At 52.4% G+C, this 24543-nt stretch overlaps 1 protein-coding gene across 1 annotated transcript in view; it reads left to right on the top strand.

Moving 5' to 3' along the window:
- Positions 1–1218: 1218 nt before the first annotated feature.
- The window catches only part of ADAMTS13 (ADAM metallopeptidase with thrombospondin type 1 motif 13), a 31785-nt gene continuing 8460 nt past the window's right edge, over positions 1219–24543 (top strand). The window contains exons 1-21 of the mRNA XM_084797501.1: positions 1219–1345; positions 1627–1693; positions 3602–3750; positions 6274–6357; positions 6589–6713; positions 6836–6982; positions 9710–9856; positions 10273–10435; positions 12146–12250; positions 13000–13139; positions 13248–13311; positions 15901–16027; positions 17391–17539; positions 17906–18026; positions 18683–18763; positions 19542–19723; positions 21045–21180; positions 21265–21394; positions 22010–22195; positions 23109–23301; positions 24135–24255. Coding sequence (XP_084653627.1) covers positions 1229–1345; positions 1627–1693; positions 3602–3750; positions 6274–6357; positions 6589–6713; positions 6836–6982; positions 9710–9856; positions 10273–10435; positions 12146–12250; positions 13000–13139; positions 13248–13311; positions 15901–16027; positions 17391–17539; positions 17906–18026; positions 18683–18763; positions 19542–19723; positions 21045–21180; positions 21265–21394; positions 22010–22195; positions 23109–23301; positions 24135–24255 — 2734 coding nt within the window. The 5' untranslated portion in view covers positions 1219–1228. The remainder of the gene's footprint in view (positions 1346–1626; positions 1694–3601; positions 3751–6273; positions 6358–6588; positions 6714–6835; positions 6983–9709; positions 9857–10272; positions 10436–12145; positions 12251–12999; positions 13140–13247; positions 13312–15900; positions 16028–17390; positions 17540–17905; positions 18027–18682; positions 18764–19541; positions 19724–21044; positions 21181–21264; positions 21395–22009; positions 22196–23108; positions 23302–24134; positions 24256–24543) is intronic.

Here is a 24543-nt window from a genome sequence, read left to right as displayed (position 1 = left end):
CCGTCTGATACTAAATTTATTCTGAGGTGGGAGAAAACTGCCGTTGGATGCTGCTGGGCCTATTCCACCACTACTGCTAGCTTGGTGCTGGACCCCCTGGTGAGACTGGGAACCTGGCCTAGCACCCAGATGACAGGCCTCACCCTAAAGCACTCTAGCGATCCCTAAGTGAGAAACAGGCCCTTGGGACCTTTGATTCCCAAGGTCCATCCATTCTTGTCCTGTACCAGCCCATAGAACATGGGACCCAGTCCACCAACCCACCCACCAGACGCTGAATGACAGATGGTAATGGAGGCAGCAGCAGCAGCAACAGGATGCATATACTCATGAGCAAAGAGTGAAAACAGGCAGGGCTGCTGCCAGGAAGTACCGCCTACTTTGGAGGAGAGTCTTCTTTCAGCTAATCTTTCCAGGAAGTGCCCTTAGATCCATCTAGAGGTATGTCTCTTAGTCTATTCCAGATCCAGTCTTGTTGACAACTAAGACTAGCTTCCCAAAGATCCAAATGGTAACAGGGAACAGGCTGGGTGATGGGTGTGCAAGAGTGTTTGGAGCAAGTGAATGAGCAATTCCCTGGAGGCACAGCGGGGTGCCAGGCAATTTGTGACAGTCCTTGCAGAGATGTGGGGCCACTTACCTGCTCCTTCACTCTCCCACCAGGTGCAAGTGCAGACCAGGTGAACAGTCCCAAAATGGGGGGCAGAGGTATGAATGAGGTAAGGGCACAGTCTCTGCTCAGGGTTGAGGGACAGGAGATCTAGAGAGATCCTGGGACTGGAGGTGCCAGAGGAGAGGCAGGCTGAGGGGCCAGAATTGTCATATCCTTAACACATCCTCTTGTTGGTCAGTGAGAGATTCCAAAAGAGCCATCCAGGGCCTGTCATTTCGCAGGAGCCCACATCCCCAGGGTCCTGTCCAGAGTTTGTTCTTGTCTAGACTGAACTGCTAGACCAGACTCTCCCAGAAAGCTAGATGTGCACAGCTGGAACTTTCTTGGTACTGGACAAGGTTGGGGGTGCTCTTCACTGGGAACCATTCCAGGCAAGTTCCTAGCAGAAGCAGCTGCTTGCTGCCCACCCCAGAGCTCTGCCCTGGGAGGAAGTTCCCAAGAGTAAACACTGCCTGATGTCCCGCCCAGCCAGCAAGTAGAGTCTGTCACATCACACACTAACCAGAATCCTAGTCACCAGAGCTCCTGCCCGGCCATCGGCTGCCTTTTCCCAGGATGATCCAGCTTTGCCTATGGGTGACATGCCAGCCTTTTCACGCTGCCAGTACCAAAGGAATCCTCACTGGTGCCTTCTTCATTCTGGGCTGCTGGGGGTTCTCTGATTTCCAGAAGGTGGGGTCACACAAGGTCTGGTATAGGGTGTTGGAATTACCTGGGAGAGGAGGCTGCCAAAGCTCTTGGGGGGAGTGAGTGAGTGTGTCTTTCTGCTAGCATATAAGGAAATCAGTTTACTCTGGTAAACACGACAGACTCCATTTTGCTGCAGACCTGTGTGGACTGCTCTCCTCTGCTCCCTGCCCAGGCACTGCCCCTTCATTCTCTGTCCCCACATCTCTGTTGTCCTCTTTTCCTTGGCCTTGTCTCCCTCCTCTTCTGCGTCTTTTGTTTTGCAGAGTTTCCCTCAAGATCTGGAACCCACGGAGGTGTCTTCTAACTTTGGCCACCATGCTGCTGTCAAAGGTAGCTGTCCTGACGTGCTCTGAGCTCTGGATGGGGGACTGAGGGAGTTCCCACTGAGTCAGTGCCATGAAGGTTCAGGTGGCCATGGAAGGAGGCAGTCAAAGAAAACCTCTCTCTCTCTCTCTCTCTCTCTCTCTCTCTCTCTCTCTCTCTCTCTCTCTCTTCCCCCCTTTCCTCCCTCCCTTCCTCCCTCTCTCCTCTGCTAATTAGCTTCATTGCTTCCTGTCAACTTGATAACAGCTGTTCTGGGTATTCTCTGCGCTGCAGTCCTGACCCCAGGCTTCTGTTTAGTGTCACAGTGTGGGGGTGTTCATCAGCTGGCCTCCTTTGGCCCGTGGATGGCCTTCAGGGGCTGCCTGACTTTCAGGAACTTACCACTTCTGGCCATCACTGTAAATATTTATTCCTTCTTTGAGAACAAGGTAGGTGCCAGGCCAAACAGCTCTGCCTCCTGCCCTGTAGCTCTCCTCATTGGTGAAGGCTTTCCCATGACCTGCAGCCCTGCCTCTCAGGATGCCATCCCTTTTCCCAGAACAGTTGGGGGTTTTAATTAAAACTCTGGTTGTGGGGTGAGCTGTGGAGATAGCTCACTTGCTAAAGAGCTTCTGTGGAAACATGAGGAAACATGAGTTCTAGTCACAGCATTCATAAAAAAAAAAAAAGCTGGGCATAGTAGCACACATTTTTAATTCTAGCGCTGAGGAGAGGCAGAACCCAGTGAGCATCCTTCTAAGACCACAGTAAAATTGGTCACAAATGGTGTAGCTCATAATCCTTTCTATTCTGACCACTAGCCAGGACAATCTGTGGGCCAGCCAACCTAAGCCCAATTGATAAGCCCCAGGTCTCAGTGAGGAATCTTGCCTTAAAAAAAACTAGGTGGATGAGCTGGGTGTGGTCGCACACACCTTTAATCCCAGCACTCGGAGGCAGAGGCAGGCAGATGATGTGAGTTCGAGACCAGCGTGGTCTACAAAGCAAGTCCAGGACAGCCAAGGCTACACAGAGAAACCCCCTGTCTCAAAATAAAATAAGTGAGGAGAGAGAGAGAGAGAGAGAGAACACCAAGGTGGATAGCTCTTGAGGAACAACACTTGGAGTTGACTTCTAGCCTCCTTACACACCACATAGACACTGGCAAGGTCCAGAGATTGATGGAGCCAGGACTCAGGGTACAGAGGATTCGGGATTACCTCTCACTTGCAACCAGTTTTCCTGTGGCCTGGGTGGGATACACGCGGTCTGGATCATTTGCTCCTCCCACCTCTGAGATTCTGAACGGCTAGGACACTGTCACCTGGGCTCCTAGTCCTCTGCGCTCCAGAAGGCAGTGAGCAGTGAGCAGTGAGCTGGATTCCTGTGGTCCAGAGATCATAGGTATCTTCCTTCCCGTCGGCTCACTTATGGAACACCCAGTTCAAGGCTAAGACTGCTTGGCCAAGAACTGGTCCAGCCCCTAGGCAAGGTCTAAATACAGTAGGTAACTTGCAGTCCACCCACCCTGGATCCTGGAAGAGCAGGGCCCTATCTCCAGGCCTGTATTTCTTCCTCCTTCTCACCAAAGAAAGAACTCTGGACTCCTCCTCCTCCTTAGCAGGAGGGTCCCAGATGGGAGGGGCAGGGGAGAGGGAGGCGGGCCCCGTCTCTTGCAGAGCCTCACTTCACTGAGGAGGGTCTACTCCCTGCGAGGAAAGGCTTGGAGAGCCATGTTATGGGGTCTTAGGAGAACACCTCACCTCATCTTGCCAGCTCGTGGCTGGGCCTCCTGTCCACTTCCTCACCATCTCCCTCAGGCTGAGAACTGGGCCCTGGGGGTGAACATGAAATCAGCGGTTTGGCTTCCAGAACTGGTCAGCTCCTCTGTTAGGTCCTGGCACCTTTGTTCTCAGCCTTCTCCCTTCCCTGTAGGCCATCTTGCCTCTCACCTCCAGAGGCTGAGATGGAGAAGGACTTTGGGGGATACTCTGCACCTGGAACTGCTGGTAGCTGTGGGCCCCGACGTCTACCAGGCTCACCGGGAGGACACAGAGCGTTATGTGCTCACCAACCTCAAAATCGTGAGTTGCCATGGGCTGCCAGTGGCTGGTACTGGAAGGTGGGCTCGGGGCCTCGCAGCCTCACGTGGGTCTGGGGGCTCTCCTCCTGAGCCTCAACACAGACCCCTGTTCACAGGGTTTGTGGCTAAAGTCAGTACATTTGAACTCAGTGTTTTGAGCTGTCCCATAGAAGCTGAGGGTCAACTGGAACGCATGGCCCTGAAGAGAAAGGGAGGCCACTACTGTCTTTCCCCACCCCACCCCACACCCCACCCCATCTCCATGGCAACAGATGTGGATAATGTCAGGGAATGCCTGTCAACACCAGAATCCTCCCCATGGCCCTCCAGTGGGCGCAGTTTGCACACACTGCCCTCTCTTCAGGTCTTTTGCCTCTTTCTCAGGGAGGCACAGGGCAGATGAGCACTCAAGGCACTAACAGATGTCATTCTGGCTGAAGATGTGAAGTTCCCTATCTTACTGACTCCTCCTCCTTGGAGTCTAACAGTGGGGAGAGCAGCGATGCCTCACACCGTTAATCCTTATGTCAGAACGGCAATGTGTCAGTCAAAACATAATGGCAATGTGTCAGTCAGGACACAACGGCAATGTGTCAGTCAGGATACAAGGAAAATCAGGTTTCTCTTAGAGAGGACATGAAACACTGTACTAACATCCACATGGCACACACAGAGCACATGTGAAATACAACTGTTCCAGGCCAGCGGGGAGTCACGCTGTACAAATAGGCACTCACAAGCATTCATACGGTGTCACTAGAATACTCGGAGGCAGAGGCAGGTGAATCTCTGTGAGTTCAAGGCCAGCTTGGACTACAGAGCTAGTTCCAGGACAGTCAGGGTTACACAGAGAAACCCTGTCTCTAAGACCTGAGAAATAAAAAATAAATAATAGAACCAATATGAAGAGAGTGGTCAGGTCTGATTGCCGGCGCAGTGTCTCCAAAACACTAGTGATTTAAGGTAGGTGTGGTGGCATGCATCCCTAAGGCCAGCATCCAGAAGACTGAGACAGGAGAATTACAAGCTTGAGGCTAGCATGCTCATAACCTTGGGCTGTCTCAAAAAATAATAATAATATAAAATAAAATAAGATGGAACAAGGAAGGAAGGAAGGAAAGAAAGAAAAGAGATAGCTCAGCAGGCAAGGAGCTTGGCACCAAGCACCACAAACGGAACCTACATGGTGGAGGGAGACAGCCAATTCCTGCAAGGTGTCCTTTGACCTTGATGTGTGTGCACGTATACTAAATTAATAAATGCAAAACATTTTTTAAAAATCTGATAACTGACTCTAGGAAGTAGTTCCAGCCAGCGAGTGACAGCTCCAGTCTCTTCTTCCCCCCGGTCTGCTGCAGAGAAAAAGGGTGGGGGACGGTGGACACGAACAGGTTCTGGTGTTGGCTCTGGGGCTCTCTCTGGAGTGGCTCCAGTTTCAGCTGGGTCAAACTTTTCAGGGGAAAGGAAAGGTCTTCTCTCATGGCCAAAGCCCCCCCTGGACTAGGCTATCTACCCCAGGCCATCCCTCCCATTTGCAGGTGTGGTCCAAGTTCAGACAAACCTGTGTAGGCTTTATGTCTACAGGCCGCTGAGGTGATGCTTTCTCAGTGAAAATGGTTCCATCTGCCAATTGGAAACCATTGTCTTTAAATTTGGGGGTCCTGCCCTCCAGGTTTTTTGTTGTTGTTGTTGTTGTTGTTTGTTTTGCTTTGGTTTTTTTTTTTTTTTTTTTTTTTTTTTTTTTTTTTTTTAGGTTTTTCGAGACAGGGTTTCTCTGTGTAACAGCTCTAGCTGTCCTGGAACTCGCTCTGTAGACCAGGCTGGCCTCAAACTCACAGAGCTCCACCTGCCTCTGCCTCCCAAGTGCTGGGATTAAAGGAGTGTGCCACCACACCCAGCTCCGCCCTCCAATTTTAAGTTGTCAGAACCCAGGCTCCCTAGAGTCATTAACATGCATTAGGACATCAGGACATCGGTTCCCAAGCTGTGGGTCATGACCCCTAACACCATTGAAAAACACAGATATTTACATTACTATTCATAACAGTAGCAAAATTACAGCCATGAAGTAGCAATGAAGATAATTTTATGGTAGGGGGTCACCACAGCATGAAGAACTGTACTAAAGGGTCACAGCCGTAGGAGGGTTGAGAGCCATTGGCTTGGGAGGACTAGGCAGATAGAATCTGAACCAGGGTAGCTATAATTTTATTATTTGAATCTGCTAACCAGGCAAAGCTTGATCTCAGCCTGTCAGAAAACTGAGGCCCAGTGCTTAGTGACCTGAGCCCACAACTAGGAAGAGGCGGGGCTTAGATTCAAACTCTGGCCAGCCATCAGCTCTTTCTATTAGTTGGTCATCTAACTGTCTACAGCCTAGCACGCAGACAAGATTTCAGCTTCCCACCACCCCCTAGCCTCTGTGGGGCACCCTCTTCACCACCACTCCTGCTGCTGGGGCCCCAGGACGCACTCCGAACATCCTGTGCACCTGCCTCACTCCCCCTCCTGCCGCCTTCTGCAGGGCTCAGAACTGTTGAGGGACCGGTCCCTGGGGGCTCAGTTCCAGGTACACCTGGTGAAGCTGATCGTTCTCTCGGACTCGGAGGTGGGTACGAACCCCGATTCTATTCTCTCCCACCTACAGAAGCGGGAGAGGGTGGTCACTGTGGGGGCTCAGCTGGACTGACGGCTCTTCTGGAGCATCTCAAAGCCTCAGTCTCACCACCTATCGTGTGGGGTAGCAACAGGATTCGTATAATATGGACCAACTGGGAAGCACGCTGGCAACAGTCAGCACCATCTTTCCATAGAAACAGGCTCTTCGGTTGTTCCCTAGAGTACTCCAAACATCACGAGCAACATCACCTCATCCTTGATGAGTGTCTGTGAGTGGAGCCAGACAATCAACCCGTACGATGACAGGGATCCGAGCCATGCTGACTTGGTCCTCTACATAACCAGGTACCTGAGATCCCCACAGGAGTGCCGCTTGCTTAGCAACGCTGCACTGTGAACTCCCCTGCTTTCTGCGCCAGCAACCTGGCAGCGGGGACATACCTGTGATTCTTTTCTCTCTTATCAAGGTTTGACCTGGTGTTACCTGACGGTAACCATCAGGTTCGGGGGGTCACCCAGCTGGGGGGTGCCTGTTCCCCTTCCTGGAGCTGCCTTATCACTGAGGACACTGGCTTCGACCTAGGGGTCACCATTGCCCACGAGATTGGGCACAGGTATGTGGCCTCCCCAGCTATCCCCAGACTGGTCACAGAGCTGATCTGAGCCCCAGGATGGAGGGCTGTGGGCTAGGCAGGCAGCAAATCTTTGCAGAGCCTGTCAGAAGCCTATACCCCTGAGCCCAGGAGCCTTGGCAGGGGAAAGCTGAGGCAGGGGAAAGCTGAGGCAGGGGAAAGCTGAGGCAGGGGAAAGCCAATGTTTCTTGATTACTGAGTGATCAACACAATCTCTCTCTCTCTCTCTCTCTCTCTCTCTCTCTCTCTCTCTCTCTCTCTCTCTTTCTCTCTCTCTTCTAAATAAACAGCATTTAGAAAACATGGTGGCACATAGGCAGGCCTGGTGCTGGAACCATAACTGGCAAGGTTATATCCTGATCCACAGGCTGGCAGGCAGGCAGAGAGAGGACGACACTGGGCCTGGCACCTCCAGACACACAGCTCCTTCAAGGACACACCTGCTCCCCAAAGGCCACATCTCCTAATCTTTCCAAACAACTCATCAGCTGGGGAAACCACACAAATACATGGGGCAGAGGGTGCTTTATCATTTAAACTACCACACACCATGCATGGAAATGTCTCTTCAGATTTATATTTAATTTTGGTTATTAATATGCACACACCAGGCTCTGTGCAATGCATTGTTATTTTGATTCTGCTGTGGGGTATTTTTGTTGTTATTCAGATTTTTAAAATTTTATTCGATTACTTTACAACCTGATTCCAGCCCCCTCCCTCCTGTCCTCTCAGCCCCACCCTTGCCTTCAAGGTTCCAGCCCATTCTGGCACCTCAGGTCGCAGTAGCACATCCCCTCCCCTTTAGGCCAGACAAGGGACCAGCTAAAGGGAGGGGGATGCAGAGGCAGGCAGCAGAGAGCCTGTGCTCCCACCACAGCTGAGTCTTCATGTGGCTCCTTTACTGAGGTTTTTAAGACAGGGCCCTCAGGCATCTGTCAATTGCTGGGTGGGATTCACCAGCCCACATAATTCTTGCCTTTTTAAAAAAAATATTTTTTTATTAATTTACTTATATTACATCTTAATTGTTATCCTTTCCCTTGTATCCTCCCATTCCTCCCTCCCTCCCATTTTCCCCTTACTCCCTTTCCCTATGACTGTGACTGAGGGGGACCTCTTCCCCCTGTATATGTTCATAGGGTATCAGGTCTCTTCTTGGTAACCTGCTATCCTTCCTTTGAGTGCCACCAGGCCTCCCCATCCAGGGGACGTGGTCAAATATGGGGTACCAGAGTTCACATGAAAGTCAGACCTCACTCTCCCCCAATGGAGAATGTCCTGTCCATTGGCTAGATCTGGGTAGGGGTTTGAAGTTTACTGCATGTATTGTCCTTGGCTGAACTCTTGCCTTTTAATGTTACTATATATCTCACATGCTTCTCAGTTCACAGGCCTCTTATACTTTATTTGGTTTGGTTTGGTTTGATTTGTACACACAACAACTTAATCCCCACTGGTTGACAGCGAAGGGTGTTTCTGACCTCTTGCTGCTGTGTGTCGTGTGTGTTCTTGTAGGCAAATCTTTATTCCTGTGTATTACGATTTTATCTAAAGTGATGTGTTCCTTTTCTTTTTGATGGGTAGTTGTTTCTTTGTTTTTGGTTAGGAAAATAATATCCTGGTACATGCCTGTGATCCCAGCAGGCAGGGAGGCAGAAGCAGGGAGGCAGAGGCAGGGAGGCAGAGGCCTCTGTGAGATCTCTGTGAATTCAAGGTCAGCTTGGTTTACAGAGGGAGTCTAGGTCAGCCAAGGCTACACAGAGAAAACTTGTCTCAGGGGGATAAAAAGAAAATAATATCCAGTTGTTGTAAAAATATCAAATGATATAGAAATTTGCAGAGTAAAAAAAATATTTAAGTTTCCCTCCTGGTACCCTACCAACCCTCTGAACTGGTGTAGGTTCCCAGGAGTGGAACCAGGCTCCCCAGCTCTCCCAGAGAATCTGGCCCCAGCAGATCCTGCACTGCCCCTCCAACCCCCAGCCTCTCAGCAGACCCTGTACTGCTGCCCCCCTCCCAGCCTCTCAGCAGACCCTGCACTGCTGCCCCCCTCCCAGCCTCTCAGCAGACCCTGTACTGCTGCCCCCCTCCCAGCCTCTCAGCAGACCCTGCACTGCTGCCCCCCTCCCAGCCTCTCAGCAGACCCTGTACTGCTGCCCCCCCCCCCCAGCCTCTCAGCAGATCCTGAGCTGCCCCACCCATCCCAGGCTCTTAGGCTCCTAGGGTCTGTCCTGCTTGATATCGTGGAAATACTCAGGTCTTGTTTAAAAAAACTACTATCTAGGAACAGAAAGGAAGACGGCCACACCTCCTCAAGCTTTTCAACCACAAAACGGCTACAGAGTGGGCACACACACCCAGGCCATCGGCCACTAGGAGGACAACCTGCTGCCCCCAGGCCCCGGTTCCCAGGCCCCACTTCTCCACCTCAGACTTGTAACCATGGCTTAGGTCAGCTGGTCTAGTGTCAAAGCTTTTTGTTATTTATTAGCCAAAGGAGGAAAGAGCCACCCTGCTGAACCAGCTTTTCTCCCATCCTCATTTAGGTGGGAAACTGAGGCAGGGCCTCCAGGACTCCTGCTGGGCTGGCTTAGCTAGTAGCAGGCTCCAGGTCCAGGGGACACAAGTAGATCTGGCCCAGCCCCAGCTGGCTGCTCTCAAGGTTTGTTTGTTGTTGTTGTTGTTGTTGTTTTCTTCTGCCTACAGCTTCGGCCTGGACCATGATGGTGCTCCAGGAAGTGGCAGCACCTGTGAGGCCAGTGGCCATGTGATGGCATCTGATGGCGCAGTGCCTACTGGAGGGGCCCTGGAGTGGTCCACTTGCAGCCAAAGGCAGCTGCAGCACCTGCTCAGGTACAGCCTCACCCAGCGCCCTTTATGCCGTCCCACTCTGCTGCTATCATTTCTTGTTTCAGAGCCCATTCTGCTCCCCCATCACCTCCTTTTTTCCCTCCCCTCCCCCCTACATCATTCCTCTCCACCTTCGTGAACCCACTCCTCTTTCCCATCCCACTCCTGGACCCATCCCTCAATTGCCCCTTGTTCTCCATCTCTCCTGTCTCCTACTTCCTCCCTTCCATGCCAGGCCTTTCCGGTCCGTTGGCCCACTGCTCTCTCCTCCATCCTTTTTCCAGCCTCCCACCTGCTCCGTTCTGTACTCCTCTCTCTTGGGCCTCTACCCAGCTAACAGCCACACGCCCCCATCTACTACTTCCCCCTGACCCCACTGGTGTCCACCCAACTCTTGAGCCCTGTCTGATCTGTTGCAGCACAGGGCAAATGCACTGTTTCCGGGACCCACCTGGGCTGCAGTCAGGACTTAAGTGGCACCAGCTGGTGGCACAGCCTGGCCTCTACTACAGTGCAGATGATCAGTGTCGTGTGGCTTTCGGCTCTGGGGCTATCGCCTGCACCTTCTCCAGGGAGGGTCTGGTGAGTCCACCCTTGGCTAACCCTAACCCTAACCCTAACCCAGCTCACTTCCTCCTGGTGCGCTGACCCCACCTGCTGAGCACCAGGCACAGCTGAGGACCACTCCAGGGTTCACTTGGTTTGATGCTCACAGTTTACTACCACCAATCATGTGCCTGACCTTGTCTAGTGCTTGCATTTAGTTTGTTTGTTTTTTGTTTTTTGTTTTTGTTTTTGATTTTTCAAGACAGGGTTTCTCTGTGTAGTCTTGGCTGTCCTGGACCCACTTTGTAGACCAGGCTGGCCTCGAACTCACAGCAATCCACCTGCCTCTGCTTCCTGAGTGCTGGGAGTATAGGAGTGCGCCATCACGCCCAGCTTAGTTTGTTGTTAAATAAGAAATGTGTGGCCGGGTGTGGTGGCGCACGCCTTTAATCACAGCGCTTGGGAGGCAGAGGCTGGTGGATTGATGTGAGTTTGAGGCCAGCCTGGTCTACAAAGTGAGTCCAGGACAGCCAAGGCAACACAGAGAGACCCTGTCTCGAAAAACAAAACAAAACAAAACAAAAAACAAAGAAATGTGTGTACCTGCATGTATGCACATGCCTTCATGTGAGTGTGCCACGGTACGCTTGTGAAGGTGAACAGCTCTGTGGAGTGGATTCTTTCATTTCCTCATAGGTTCTGGGGATTGAACTCAGGTCATAAGGCTTGCATTATAATTATTTTTACCCTCCCCTTGGAAGTATTATTTATTTATTTATTTTTGGTTTGTCAAGACAGGGTTTCTCTGTGTAGCCTTAGCTGTTCTGGACTCACTTTGTAGACCAGGCTAGCCTCAAACTCATCAACGATCTGCCTGCCTCTGCCTCCTGAGCGCTAGGATTAAAGGCGTGCGCCACCACGCCCGGCTTTCCCCCTTGGAAGTATTAAACATTGTTTTAACCGAAGTCTCCACATATTTGTTTGACTTTGCCTCATAGATTATATAGTGGTTCCCTCGTCTAACCTATGGGGGTGGGCTCAGCATAAAGGGCTTCCAAGAGATAGAAGCCTCCAGGGTCCGCACAGTAGGAATGTGGCTCACAAGAGGCGTAAATGGACACGCCAGGGCTTCCCAAGTCAGGCTGCCTCCCTAGGAGGATCTTCCCTCTTTGCCCAGGTGAGCCACTTTCCTTCTTCCTCAAAAGCATTACAAATTATGTCCAGGGTCTGGGGATGCAGTTGAGTTGGCCAAGTGTTCGCTCTCCTGGCATATTCAAAGCTCCAGATTTGGTCTTGGACTACATAAACTGAGTGTGGTGGCACACACATGTAATCCCAGCACTCTAGAGGAGGTGGAGGCAGGAGACTCAGAAGCCAAGGCCATTCTTGGTTACATACTGAGTTCAAGGCCAGCCTGGGCCAGAGACATTATATTTTAAAAGTTATGTTTGGTATTTTTATAAAACACAAAAGCCCTCTGAATTATTATGTTTATTTATCTATGTTAGAATGCTTATTTATTTATTTTTAGTTGAAAGTCCACTGTTCTTTTCTGATTTTAAACACTAAGACATTTTCCTGGGCCCCAGAAGCATGATGGGCCCCCAGCAAGGTCCATCCTTGCTCCTGATGGACAAGTCAGTCAGCTTGTTCTCTGAGGCCACTCAACAGAGCAGGGTATTGACTGGCCTTGAAGGGACACTAAACAGGCCACCTCTCAGCGCGCCACCTGTTCATCTCTCTTAGGATGTCTGCCAGGCTCTCTCCTGCCACACAGACCCCCTGGACCAAAGCAGCTGCAGCCGCCTCCTTGTTCCTCTCCTGGATGGGACAGAATGTGGTGTGGAGAAGGTTAGAGCAGCGGGAAGGGTAAAGCTGGCTGGGGAGGGGAGACCTGTGTGCATGTGTCTGCAAGAGAAAGGGGTGGTGGTGGGGTGAGCGAGTGTGAGAGTGGGGCGAGAAGTCCCAGAGCGGCTGCTCTGTGCTCCCCACTCTCTTCCTGAGCAGGGTTTCACCAAGTTCTCACTCCAGGACACCGTAGGCCTTTGCATCCACCCCTCCTCCAGCCCTCTGTCGTACACAGCGTTTATGGCCGCAAAGCATCCCCGCTCAGGTTGCCATGCCCTCATGGCCTGCGCCATCTCCCTAGGGTTAATTTTTCCCTTTTCACTGGGTACCTAGACCCTTCTTCTGTTGGAAGCCTGATGTCTTCTTCCCTTTAGCATTTGCTCCCAAACCGAATGAGGGATGTGACTGTGCCCCACATGCCTCTGTGGAGGCTACCTATGTATGAGGTCTCTGTAAGCGTTGGGACGTCTCTATGTCTATTGAAAAACTCTATATATATGCCCCTTATGTCCTAGGGGTCTCTGTGTCAGTGAGATCCCTGTGTGTTAAGGAGTCTAATGAGGGGTACAGTCCCTGTGTTGGAAGTCTCTGTGTGTGATGGGAAACTGTGTCCTGGAGGGTCCCCCAATGTGTTAGGGTCCCTGTGTATGCTGACTACACCCAATGTGTGCTAGGTCCCTGTGGGGGTGGGGGTGGGGGGAGAGAGAGAGAGAGAGAGACAGAGTTGTCCTACTTTGCAGTGGTGCTCCAAGGCTCGCTGTCACTCTCTAGCTGAGCTGGCTCCTGTGGCAGCAGTACATGGACACTGGTCTAGCTGGAGTCCCTATAGTCCTTGCTCCCGATCCTGTGGAGGAGGCGTGATCACCAGGAGACGGTGGTGCAACAACCCCAGGTACCGACAGAAGATCTCCCCCCCGCCCCCCGCGAGGAGGGGGGTGCACCCCATTCTCTGGTTGCAGCAGAGCACTTCTCATGCCTTTTGTTTTGTGGGCATTTCCAGGCCTGCCTTTGGGGGACGTGCATGTGTGGGTGAGGACCTCCAGGCTAAGATGTGCAACACACAGGTAGGCTGGTCCCCTAGCTGAGAGGCTGGATTAGAGTTAGCCAGCAGAATGGCTGGCCCAAGGGCTCATGCCTCTCTTTGGAGGGAAACAGTGGTTAGCAAAGACCCCATGTGACTGCTTCCCTTCTGTTGTTTCTACTCACCTTTGAGATGACATCCGTGAGATGAAAAGTGGCTCCGGAAATGGGGCATTTCACGTAGACACTGATGCGAAATGCATTTCGTTTAGTCAACCATTTCAAAATACACAGTGCAAAGGCATAGAGCACACTGGGAGTGCTGTGTAAATACTGCCCCTATGTGGTTCCAAACATTTCCTTTCTGCTGGCACGGTGGCGGCGCATGCCTGTGATCCAGCACTCAGGGAGGCAGAGGCAGGCAGGATCTCTGTGAGTTCAAGGCCAGCCTGGTCTACAAAGTGAGTCCAAGACATCCAAGGCTACACAGAGAAAGCCTGTTTCGAAAAACCAAAACCAACCAACCAAACAAGAAAACCAAACATTTCCTTCACTCCTGAGGAACACCCCACACCAGTAAGTGGCCTCCTCTCTCTACCCCAGCAACTCCAACCTGCCTTCTGTTTTATGTGTCTACTTGTCCTGGACATCTCACTTAAGCACCACCATGCAAGAGTCATCTTCTTTGATCTAGTGTAACACTTTCAAATGTTGTCTGTGTTGTACCATGAGTCAGTCTATCACTTCCGTTGTTTGGGTCATTTGTACTTTTTGACTACAGCAAGCCCAGCTGCTATGAAGTTGGCGTTAGTTGGCTTGACTTTCTGTGACAAAACACTGCAGGCAGAATAGTTTGTCTTGTTGGTTTTTTTTTTTTTTTGAGACAGGGTTTCTCTGTGTAGTCTTGGCTGTCCTGGACTCCCTTTGTAGACCAGGCTGGCATCGAACTCACAGCGATCCTCCTGCCTCTGCCTCCCGAGTGCTGGGATTAAAGGCGTGCACCACCACGCCCGGCTGGAGTAGTTTGTCAACCACACAGAAATTAATTTCTCCTGATTCTGGAGTCTGGAAGACCAAGAAATGTCCTGGCAGACTTGGTGTCCATTTCACACATGGTCCCTGTTGCCCCATCCTACAGAGGACCAGGAGGCTCTGCAATAGGACTTCTGTCCCTTTTGTCCCCTCGGCCCTCTCAAAAGAGCCTGGTCCTGATATGTGGCCAGAGCTCTTAAGCTCCCATCACTTCCCAAACCCACACCTTTTGGTACTGTTGGGAGGCGGCACTGAGCTCATCACAAATTTTAGAAAACCACAGCAATGCCTAAAAGTGAAATCACTGCTTGTATAGAAATTCTATGCTTAACTTCTGCTTTTTTCTCTTTTTAAAAAGCCACATTTAAGCCAGGTGTGGTGGCACATACCTGTAATCCCAGTACTCACAGAGGCAGAGGCAGGCAGCTCTCTGTGAGTTCGAAGGCAGCCTGGTCTACAAGCGAGTTCCAGGACAGTCGGGGCTATATAACCAAAACCCAAACAAACAAACAAACAAACAAACAAACAAAAGCCACATTTAATTTTTTCAAATGTGTGTATGTCTCTCTGGGTATATTCTCACTCATGTGAGTGTGAGCACCTTTGAAGGCCCTAGAGGGAGTGGGATCACCTGGGGTTAAGGGTGAGTCACTTAACATGGGTCAACAGAACACAGGATGGCAAATGAAGCTGAGCCCTCCACAAGAGCAGCCAGGGCCTCTAACTGCTGAGCCATCTCTGCAGGCCCCTCCCAGCGTTTTTGAGACTGGGCCTCACTATGTAGCCAAGACTCACTATTGATTAGGCTGGACTTGAACTCACAGAGACCCTCCTGGCTCGCCTGCACCGCCACCACCACGGTTTGCTTTAAACACACTCTTTCTCTTTGCACTGGGGCGGTTTTTTTTGTTTTGTTTTGTTTTTGTTTTTGTTTTTGCCGTTTTGCGTTCCTACCAAGAGTGTGTGAGGGCTCCAGTGTCTCCACGTCCTGTCCTGGACATGCGAGTTTTCAGTGTAGCTGCCCTAGTTGGCATGAGGTGGCAGGATGGTTTCCTCCCCACCCCCATTCTATGCCAGTGTACCCTCTGCCTCAGATGGCTTCTGGCACCAGAGCATTCAACATGTGGCGACACCTCTGTTCCACTCCTTGCCTTCTCCGGCTAAATGCCCAAGGCCTTTCAGACCTATGTCATCTGTCCCCATCTGGCCAGCTCCAAGCCTTTTCTTGCCAGTGCAGTGATGCAGTACAGCGTGTCTGGGCCACGGTTCCTCGTTTCCTGCCGTGGATGTACCTGTGAAGTGACTATGCAGCTCAACCACATTTCCTCAGGTTCAGGACTCAGAACCAGAGGACCCCCAAAGTACCACATTATGTCCTGTTCTTTCCTTCCGGCTGCTGTGGCTGCTATGTCCTTTACAGATTATCTGGAGTTTCCCAGTGGGCAAAGAAAGGCAGATCTGGCTACCCACAGACTGTGGAGTGGAGCTACACCACAGCCCTGTGCTGAGCTATCGCCATCCCCCCACCCTGCGTGCAGGATGCATGCTGACCCCACTGCCAAGAACCCCACCTGTACCTGTCCTCTACCTCCTCCGGCCAGGCTTGTGAGAAGAGTCAGCTGGAGTTCATGTCCGAGCAGTGTGCCCAGACAGATGGACAGCCACTGCACCCTTCCCAAGGCGGTGCCTCCTTCTACCACTGGGATGCTGCTGCGCTGTATAGTCAAGGTGGGCTGTGCAGCTGGGGGAGCCATATCCTGGAGCCCTCTGCCAGAGAGAGAGCTCTTGGAGTTGGCCAGTGTCTTAGGTATTTGCTTTGCTGATGAGATAAAAGATAAAATACCCCAACAAAAGCAACTTCAGGAAGGAATGGCTTATTCTGACTCACAGTGGAGTAGTTGTAACAGAAAAAGATTGAGGCGGTGGTCATATTGCACGAGAGAGAGAGAGAGAGAGAGAGAGAGAGAGAGAGAGAAAGAGATAGAGATTGAGAGACAGACAGAAAAACAGACAGAGAGACAGACAGAGACAGAGAGACAGACACACAGAGAGACAAAGAGACAGCAACAACACACACATGTGAGAGAGAGAGAGACAGGGAGATGGAGAGAGACACACACAGAGAGAGATGGAGAGATAGAGAGAAAGACAGTCAAGAAAGACAGAGACAGATACACACAAAAAGATAGAGACACACGTGTGTGTGAGAGACACAGATACACACACAGAGACAGGGAAAGGGGAAGGGGGTGGAGAGACAGACAGACAGACAGACAGACAGACACATACAGAGAGAGAGACAGAGAGAGAGAGGTTTGTATTCAGCTTTCTCCTCTTATTCAGTAGTCTAGCTGAATAAGTCCAGTCTAGCTCATGAAATGCTGCTGTCCACTTTTAGTCTGGGTCTCTCCTCAATTAATCTAATCACAGGTAGGACTAGAAGCTAAGGTAATCTGATCCTTTCTTTGTTTTATATATACATTTTAATTTTTATTAGTTTATTCAGACTGCAATTCAATTGTTATCCCATCACTTGTATCCTCCTGTTCCTCCCTCCCTCCTGCTTTCACCCTATTCCCCTCCCCTAGGTCTAAGACTGAGGGGGACCTCCTCCCCCACTATATCTGATCATGTCTTATAGCGTGCTGACTGTAGAGCCTGCCAGGTGGGAAACCAGCACTACCTGGTACAGCTAACATCACCCTCACTGGGCAGGACTTGACTAATGCTTTGGTATCTCACAGGCCATATATTTCCCTCTGGCTTGGTCTGGCCTCCCCAGATAAGAAGCAGTGAGGTTCTATCTTAGACGTGTCTTCTTCTGGGGGACTTGGAGATACTTGAGGGAAAATGCCCATGTGATCCTTGGCTCACAGTCCAGTTGCCATGGTTATGAGGGCAGAATATCATATGACCTTGGAGGCAGAACAGTGGTCCTGCCCCCACATACAAAGCATATAGTTATCTGAGGCTGGTAAGAGGAAGCCCGCTTGGAGTGTACAGCTGGTCCTGGAGGAACTTTCTACCTAGCTCATTGGTCTCCTTGATCATCCTTAAACCACCAGACTTCCTTGTCACTCTGCCCTTCCAGGGGACACTCTGTGCAGATATATGTGTTGGGCTGTTGGAGAGAGCTTCATTGTGAGCCGTGGACACAGTTTCCAAGATGGGACCCGTTGTGTGCCAAGTGGTCCTCAGGAGGATGGGACCCTAAGCCTGTGTGTGTTAGGCAGCTGCAGAGTAAGTGTAGGACAACCCAGGTGCCCCTCTCTGTCTTTGTGGATTCAAGGATTTCCTGTCCCAGTAGAAGGCTCCGGGCCATAGGAAAGGGGAGGTGATCTATGGGACTAGCTCAATGGAGCTGTGCTGTGTCTGCTGGGGAGTGTTGTTAGGAACAGGATGGAATTTGGAGTCAGCCTTTATTACAGCCCAAACTGTGACCTTGGGCAAGTTCATCATGGGAGCCCCCAACGGGATGTGCAGATATCAGGAACTTCAGGAGAGCTACAGAGAGGGGATCCCAGAGTCTCATAGCCAGCAGGGCTTTAGTACCAGGGAAACCAGCACCCCAATAACACAGGCCTTCCAACACCCTCCTTTGCACAGGCCTTTGGCTGTGATGGCAAGATGGACTCCCCGCAGGTTTGGGATGCGTGCCAGGTGTGCGGAGGAGACAACAGCACATGCAGTTCACGGAATGGCTCTTTCACGGCTGGGAGAGCCAGAGGTAGGACTGCCCTTGCATGGAGGGCCGGTTTCCCAGCAGTCTGCAGGGACCCGGCACCCAAAGCATTAGCCTGGGCTATTCAGGTCACAGCACCCACAAGCTGGCTCAGCTCTGGGTGCCTCCCTGTGTGTTTCAGTTCACTCTTCCTTCTCTGATATCTTCTAATGGCAAGCTCAAACTCCAGCCTCTGCAAACAGGATTGTAGCACTGCGCACTAACCCCCTCACTGTAGCTGTGGTGAGGGGAAAAGGGAGAGAGAAGGAGGAGACCCTGAGTATTTGTCAGATCACCTTTTCCTTCCCATCCAAGATTCCCAGGAGGAGGATACAGTGGACAACAGGGGTGCAAACATGGCTTTGATCTGTATATATAATGCAAAAATATCATTCGCCAACACTGAGTTGTAAGATCACCACAGAACTTGGGCCCTGCCTCTCTGGTTGTACCTGCAGCCAAGAACCTTGGGTCTGGCCTATGTTCCTGGTCTGGGAAGTGTCCTGGCAGGCAGCCCTCTAGTCTTTCCACCACAGGGACTCACTGCCACCAAAGCCAGGCCTATGACACTGCTCAGGTCTGTCCAGCTAGGATTGTCTTCTTTGGCAGTGGCACCGGTGACCACAAATCCCAAGCAGCCCTCTTGTTCTGCTTGTTCCTAGAATACGTCACGTTCCTGAGAGTTACTCCCAGCATGACCAGTGTGCACATTGTCAACCGCAGGCCTCTCTTCACACACTTGGGTGAGATGACTGAAGGGTCCTTTCCTGCACTTAGCCACCCATGGCTTAGTCTCCTGACAGCAGCTGCCAGGTGGGAGGAGCCCCAGCTACCCAGACTCCCCTGAGAACTGCTGTGCTCACAGCTAAGCTTATCCCAGAGGGAGGGAAGGATGCAGGTTGAAATTCCCTGAGAAGGCATATGGAGGCTGAGCATGGAGGGGGACAGGCTTGACAGCTCCTGGTCTCAGGAACTGGTGCTTCTCAGCACTAGGGCGTGGCGTATCCCCAGAGGATGACCCCCCCCCCAACCCTCGGGAATCTGGCCTTTTAGGTGCCAGAATTTTCACTGGACTCCTTTTGAAGATCCTGTCCTATGAGGCTTCTCCTTTGCCTCAGAGGCTAGCTTCTGATCTTGGTCCCGGGTCCGAGAGCCTGGAGCCTTGTGTGAGCACACTCTGTGGAGACAGATGTCATAATCCTTGCCAGGTTCCAGAAATAGGCATGGAGCTACCACTGTGGGAGAGCTTCCTGGGTGGCTTGTATGTGGCAGAGGTGTGCATGAGAAAGGAGGGGTTTGGTTAATTAATGATGATGCCATCTCTGAGACACCAGAAGTACCAGGTCCTTGGGGGCAGATCCTTGGAAGGAGCTAAGGCCATGGTCTGGGGCAGAGATCCTCCTGCCCCTTGCCATCGTTAAGCCTGTCTTGTGAAGAGTGGTCCTGTCCCACTAAGTAGACTGCTGGCCGATGAAGAGGGGTGGTGATTACTCCATAGTGCTGATGGCCCTGTTCTCAAAGCGGTGAGGATCCAGGGGCACTACGTTGTGGCGGGGAAGACCAGCATCTCGCCCAGCATCACTTATCCTTCCCTTCTGGAGGACCGCCGTGTGGAGTACAGAGTCACCCTCACTGACGACCAGCTGCCCCACTTAGAGGAGATTCACATCCGGGGACCTGTCCAGGATGATATGGAGATCCAGGTCACCAATCAGCCAGGCTGGGCGGGTGGGGGGAGTCAGCGGGTCTCTCCTGGGGGGAGGGGAGTCAGCAGGCCTCTCCTGGGGTTGGGGGAGTCAGCAGGCCTCTCCTTGGAGGGGGAGGGGAGTCAAGCCTCTCCTGGGGTGGGGGGAGTCAGCAGGCCTCTCCTTGGAGGGGGAGGGGAGTCAAGCCTCTCCTGGGGTGGGGGGAGTCGGCAGGCCTGGGGTGAGGGGAGTCAGCAGGCTTCTCCTGGGGAGGGAAGGAAGTCAGCAGGCCTGGGGGGGAGTCAGCAGGCCTGGGGTGGGGGGAGTCAGCAGGCTTCTCCTGGGGAGGGAAGGAAGTCAGCAGGCCTGGGGGGGAGTCAGCAGGCCTGGGGTGGGGGGAGTCAGCAGGCCTCTCCTGGGGAGGGAGGGGAGTCAGCAGGCCTGGGGGGGAGTCAGCAGGCCTCTCCTGGCAGGTGGTGTGGGGGGGGGGGAAGGGGTGAATCAGTGGGCCTCTCCTGGTGGCCCTGGATATCTGCTTATTTGTCTGTAGTACATCCCCTCACTCATTAGTCCTTGCAGCAGCATTTGGGGACAAGCGGGGCTCTGTGTAAGGTGAGATTAGTGTAGTGCAAGTCAATATGAAAATGGGCCTGTGTCCAGGACATGCCGCAGGTCTCAGAGATCTGGGAGTAAAAGAGAGAGTTGACTTTATGCTGGAATCAGGGACTGCCCCCCAACTGGGAAAGCAGAGGGGAGCTGAAGGACTCACCATGGGCAACCCTCTGAAATGAGAAGAAGGCCAAGCAAGGAGTCCCTGTGCCAGCTGGCCTGTGGGGCCCCTCTGGGCAACGGAGGGTGGCTCTTTCTTCCCCTCCCCTTTCTCTTCCTCCTTCTTATTTGGTGGCAGAGGAACCTGAGGCCATGAAAGGTTTCATGTAGGGAAGTCCTCAACGTTATGCCTCGCCTGTGTGTGTGTGTGTCCCCCTGTGTGTTCTGCTGGAGAAGGTGTGTGTAAGGGGACCAAGCTGAAATGGCCTGAGCTTCACCTTATGTACTGGCCAGACCCTTTCTGCTGGCCCATACTCCCTGCCTTGACACTACTCCTGCCCTCCTTGCCTGTAGTCTGTTCCCAACCTCATCAACACTCCCATGATGCCTCACCCCAGACCCTCTTGGTGCGTACCTGCTCTGACTCATTCCTCAGAACAACTTGACCCTCAAGTCCTGTCTGCCTCCTGGAGTCTGGGAACATGGGAACTGGAGAACCGAAACGCCAGACCCTTTTGAGACTCTTGGGTGAGCCCTCTCAGGACCTGAGCTCTCATCTTTCTTGATGCAGGTGTACAGGCGATACGGAGGAGAATATGGGGACCTTACGCACCCAGACATCACTTTTACCTACTTTCAACTGAAGCAGCAGGCAGCCTGGGTATGGACCGCCATGCGTGGACCCTGCTCAGTGAGCTGTGGGGCAGGTGAGGCCCAGGCAAGCCAAGGCTTGCCTGCAGCTCTGCTGGACCCCAGGGGGAGGTGATTGAGTCTTTGCTCTGCCCTTCCAGGGATGCGCTGGGTGACCTACAGCTGCCACGATCAAGTTCAAAACAAGTGGGTGACAAGTGACCAGTGCCAAGGGAGCCCACAGCCACCTGCATGGCAAGAACCCTGTGACTCTGCCCCCTGCCCACCATAGTAAGTACTAAACTGGGTAGCCACCTGGTTTGTGGTGACTCTTGTGGCCTGGGCAGGCTGGGAAGCATCTGTATGGTTTTCAGTTTTAGCTGCAACTCTATGGGCTGGGCTCTGTCAGTGTCTCCATTGTGAGAGTGAGGACATCAAGACTTGAGACAGTCACACAGTCACAGAAACAGTCTGGCATGTGGTAACATCTTCTGCCACCTTGTCTGGGTTTCCTGAGGCTTCTCTGAGCTTAGGCTCTCACTGCAAGATGGTAGTGACCACCCTACCAGGGAGAAAGATGAGACGGCCAGCACCCAGCCTTCACTGGCTTCTGCCAACTGGTAATAGAGTACTTTTAGGACAAGGTTATCTCACTGGGTGTAGGACTGGGGAGGCCCTGGCCATCACTATAAAATACCTGGCCTTAGAATCAGAAGTGTGTTAGGGGAGGTTCCAGGCTGAGGCTGGTCTTGGAACAGTAGCTTAGGAACACAGGGGCCTGGACTGGAGCAGAGCAAGTGTGTCATCGTGATCAGTGAGACAGACCTGCTCGCCTTCCATCTCGTGGCCCTGAGTCAACTGAGGGACCTGGCTCCAGGCCTGATCTTCTATCCCTTCCCTACCTAGCTGGATAGCCGAAGACTTCAGCCCATGCAGCGTGTCTTGTGGTGGGGGCCTTCAGGAGAGGCCAGTGCGTTGTGTGGAGGCTCAAGGTGGCTTCCTAAAGACCGTGCCGCCAGCCCGGTGCCGAGCGGTAGCCCAGCAGCCAGCAGCAGAGGTGGAAAACTGCAACTCCCAGCCCTGTCCCACCAGGTGAGCACATCAAAGTGTGCTGCAGCAGGGCTCCTAGGCCAGGCTTGTCCCTGTCCTGAGACCCCCTGAGAGGGGCGTCTCCTCCTGAGGGCTCTCATGAGGTCTGACCTGGTGCCTGAACACCCACTTCTTCACTATTCAAGAAGCACTGGGCTGCTCATCTCCATCTCGGAATTGTTTGTTTGTTTGTTTGTTTGAGACAGGGTTTGCCTGTGTATCCCTGGCTGTCCTGGATTCACTTTGTATACCAGGCTGGCCTCGAACTCACAGAGATCCGCCTGCCCTCCTCCCCAAGTGCTGGGGTTACATGTGTGCACCACTGTGCATGGCTCATCTTTGAGTTGCTAACACTTGGGTGATGTGGGGATGAGGGCGGTGAGGCTGGTGTGACACCGTGAGGGTAACACCTGGGTGATGTGGGGATGAGGGCTGTGAGGCTGGTGTGACACCGTGAGGGTAACACCTGGGTGATGTGGGGATGAGGGCTGTGAGGCTGGTGTGACACCATGAGGGTAAAGCTCATTTCATCTGTCATCATTGTCATCTCTCCTGTGATGACCATGTGGCTGCACCTTATATGTGAGCAAGCTGTGGTGCAAGAGCAGAGGTCAGATGACAGCCTAGAGCAGTCCTTTTCTCCTTCCACCTCATGGGACCCCTGGAACCAGGCCATCAGGGGCGGAGACAGAACCCTTTGCTCATGGACCCATTTCACTGTCCCATCACAGAGTCCCACTGAGGAAACCTGAGGCGAGACGAACCAGTGCTTCTGACCAAGCTCCTGAGTTTCGTTTCTTCATAGAGTCTATATTAGAATCCTAGATATCACCCCCCATTCCACCCTCAGGAGTTGAGCTGTACCTCCCACTAGGCAGCAGAGGCAGGGCCTCATAACAGCCCTGTGTCTCTTCAGACAGGAGGTGTCAGACCCTGGCTCTTCCATGCTATCCGTTTGTGAAGCAGATCCGGCCCCAAGGAACGTGACATGTGTGCCCAGGGTGGGTGACCCAGGGAAGCCAGAAACTGCAAGTCCCTGCCTCACAGATGAGATGGCACCTACGCCAGAGCCCTGTTTCAGGACCACATGTTCTCCAGACTCGGGTCAGGTGAGTGGATGGGGCAGGAGGGTGCCAGAAGCCTGGATCCTTTATTAGCTGTGAGAATGAAAAACACAGTTGTCACCTTCCTGCAGGCCAGGAGGAGGGCTCCATCCTCCTCAGGGTGCTGTTCTAGGAACTCTCGGTCAGCAAACGCACTTGAGTGCTTCTGAAAGGGGTGAGCCAGGCTGAGATGAAAGAGTTCTTATGAGAATCATCTTAGTGGGGATCCGCTTTGTTGTCGGGGCACTGAGAACCAAACCCAACGCTTTCCCATGCTAGGCAAGCACTCTAACGCTGAGCTATCTCCTTGGCCCTTTTCTTCATGCGATCTTGAGACAGAGTCTCACTAAATATCTCAGGCTGGACTTGAACTCTGTCTATAGCCCAAGCAGCTCTTGAACTCTCAATCCTCCCGCCTAGGCCTCCCAAGTCGTAGGGACCACAGGCCTGTGCCACTAGGCACAGCAAGGAAGGAGCTCTCCAGCTGCTATGAAAGTAATTCTCCCAACTTCTGCCTGGCACCCGGGGGCCTCAGGCTGATGCTACTGTTCTCAGGCTGGAGTCTTATGGGTTATGGACTGCAGGGCCAAGTGTGCTTGCAGAGCCTGCTTCGTAGCTCCCAGCCCCACCCCACAGACAACACTTAGGATAATAAGGAGCCTGCACAGGCCAAAGCCTGTGAGGGCTTCACCAGGGGCCAGATACAGGCATCCCTAGAGAAGGTCAGGGAGGGAACCCTGGCTTGTTACCCTCTTCCCTCCTGAAAAGAAGAGGAGCTGGGAGGCTGGGAGCTCAGAGGCAGAATGGCAGACTCACCTGCTGCTCACTGCTTTCTTTAGCTGGATACCACGTCTCCGGGAGAGGAGGCGCCATCCCCAGTGGGCAGCGACAAGCCAGAGGCTCAGGCTGTGCATGTGTGGACTCCCCTGGTGGGGCTATGCTCCATCTCTTGTGGGCGAGGTGAGACCCTGGGGACATATTCATGAAACCACTGAAGCAGGGGGCTGCCAGAGAGCCAAACTGTGTGACCATGGCACCCAAAGAAATCCTCTAAATGTGTTTCATGCTTGACTGAAAGATAAAGATAAATCCTAGAAAGATTGGCACCAAAGAGTGTACCCCTTACAGTCCTACAGAGCCGGGACCAAACCAGCTACCAAAGCTGAAAACAGTTAGTTTAAAGAGACACGGTATCAGGGCCTGGAGAGATGGCTCAGAGGTTAAGAGTACCATCTGCTCTACCAAAGG

Source organism: Acomys minous (assembly GCF_964271855.1).
Source record: "Acomys minous genome assembly, chromosome: 10".
Taxonomy (NCBI): Eukaryota; Metazoa; Chordata; class Mammalia; order Rodentia; family Muridae; genus Acomys; species Acomys minous.
This window is presented reverse-complemented; position numbering and strand designations above follow the sequence as displayed.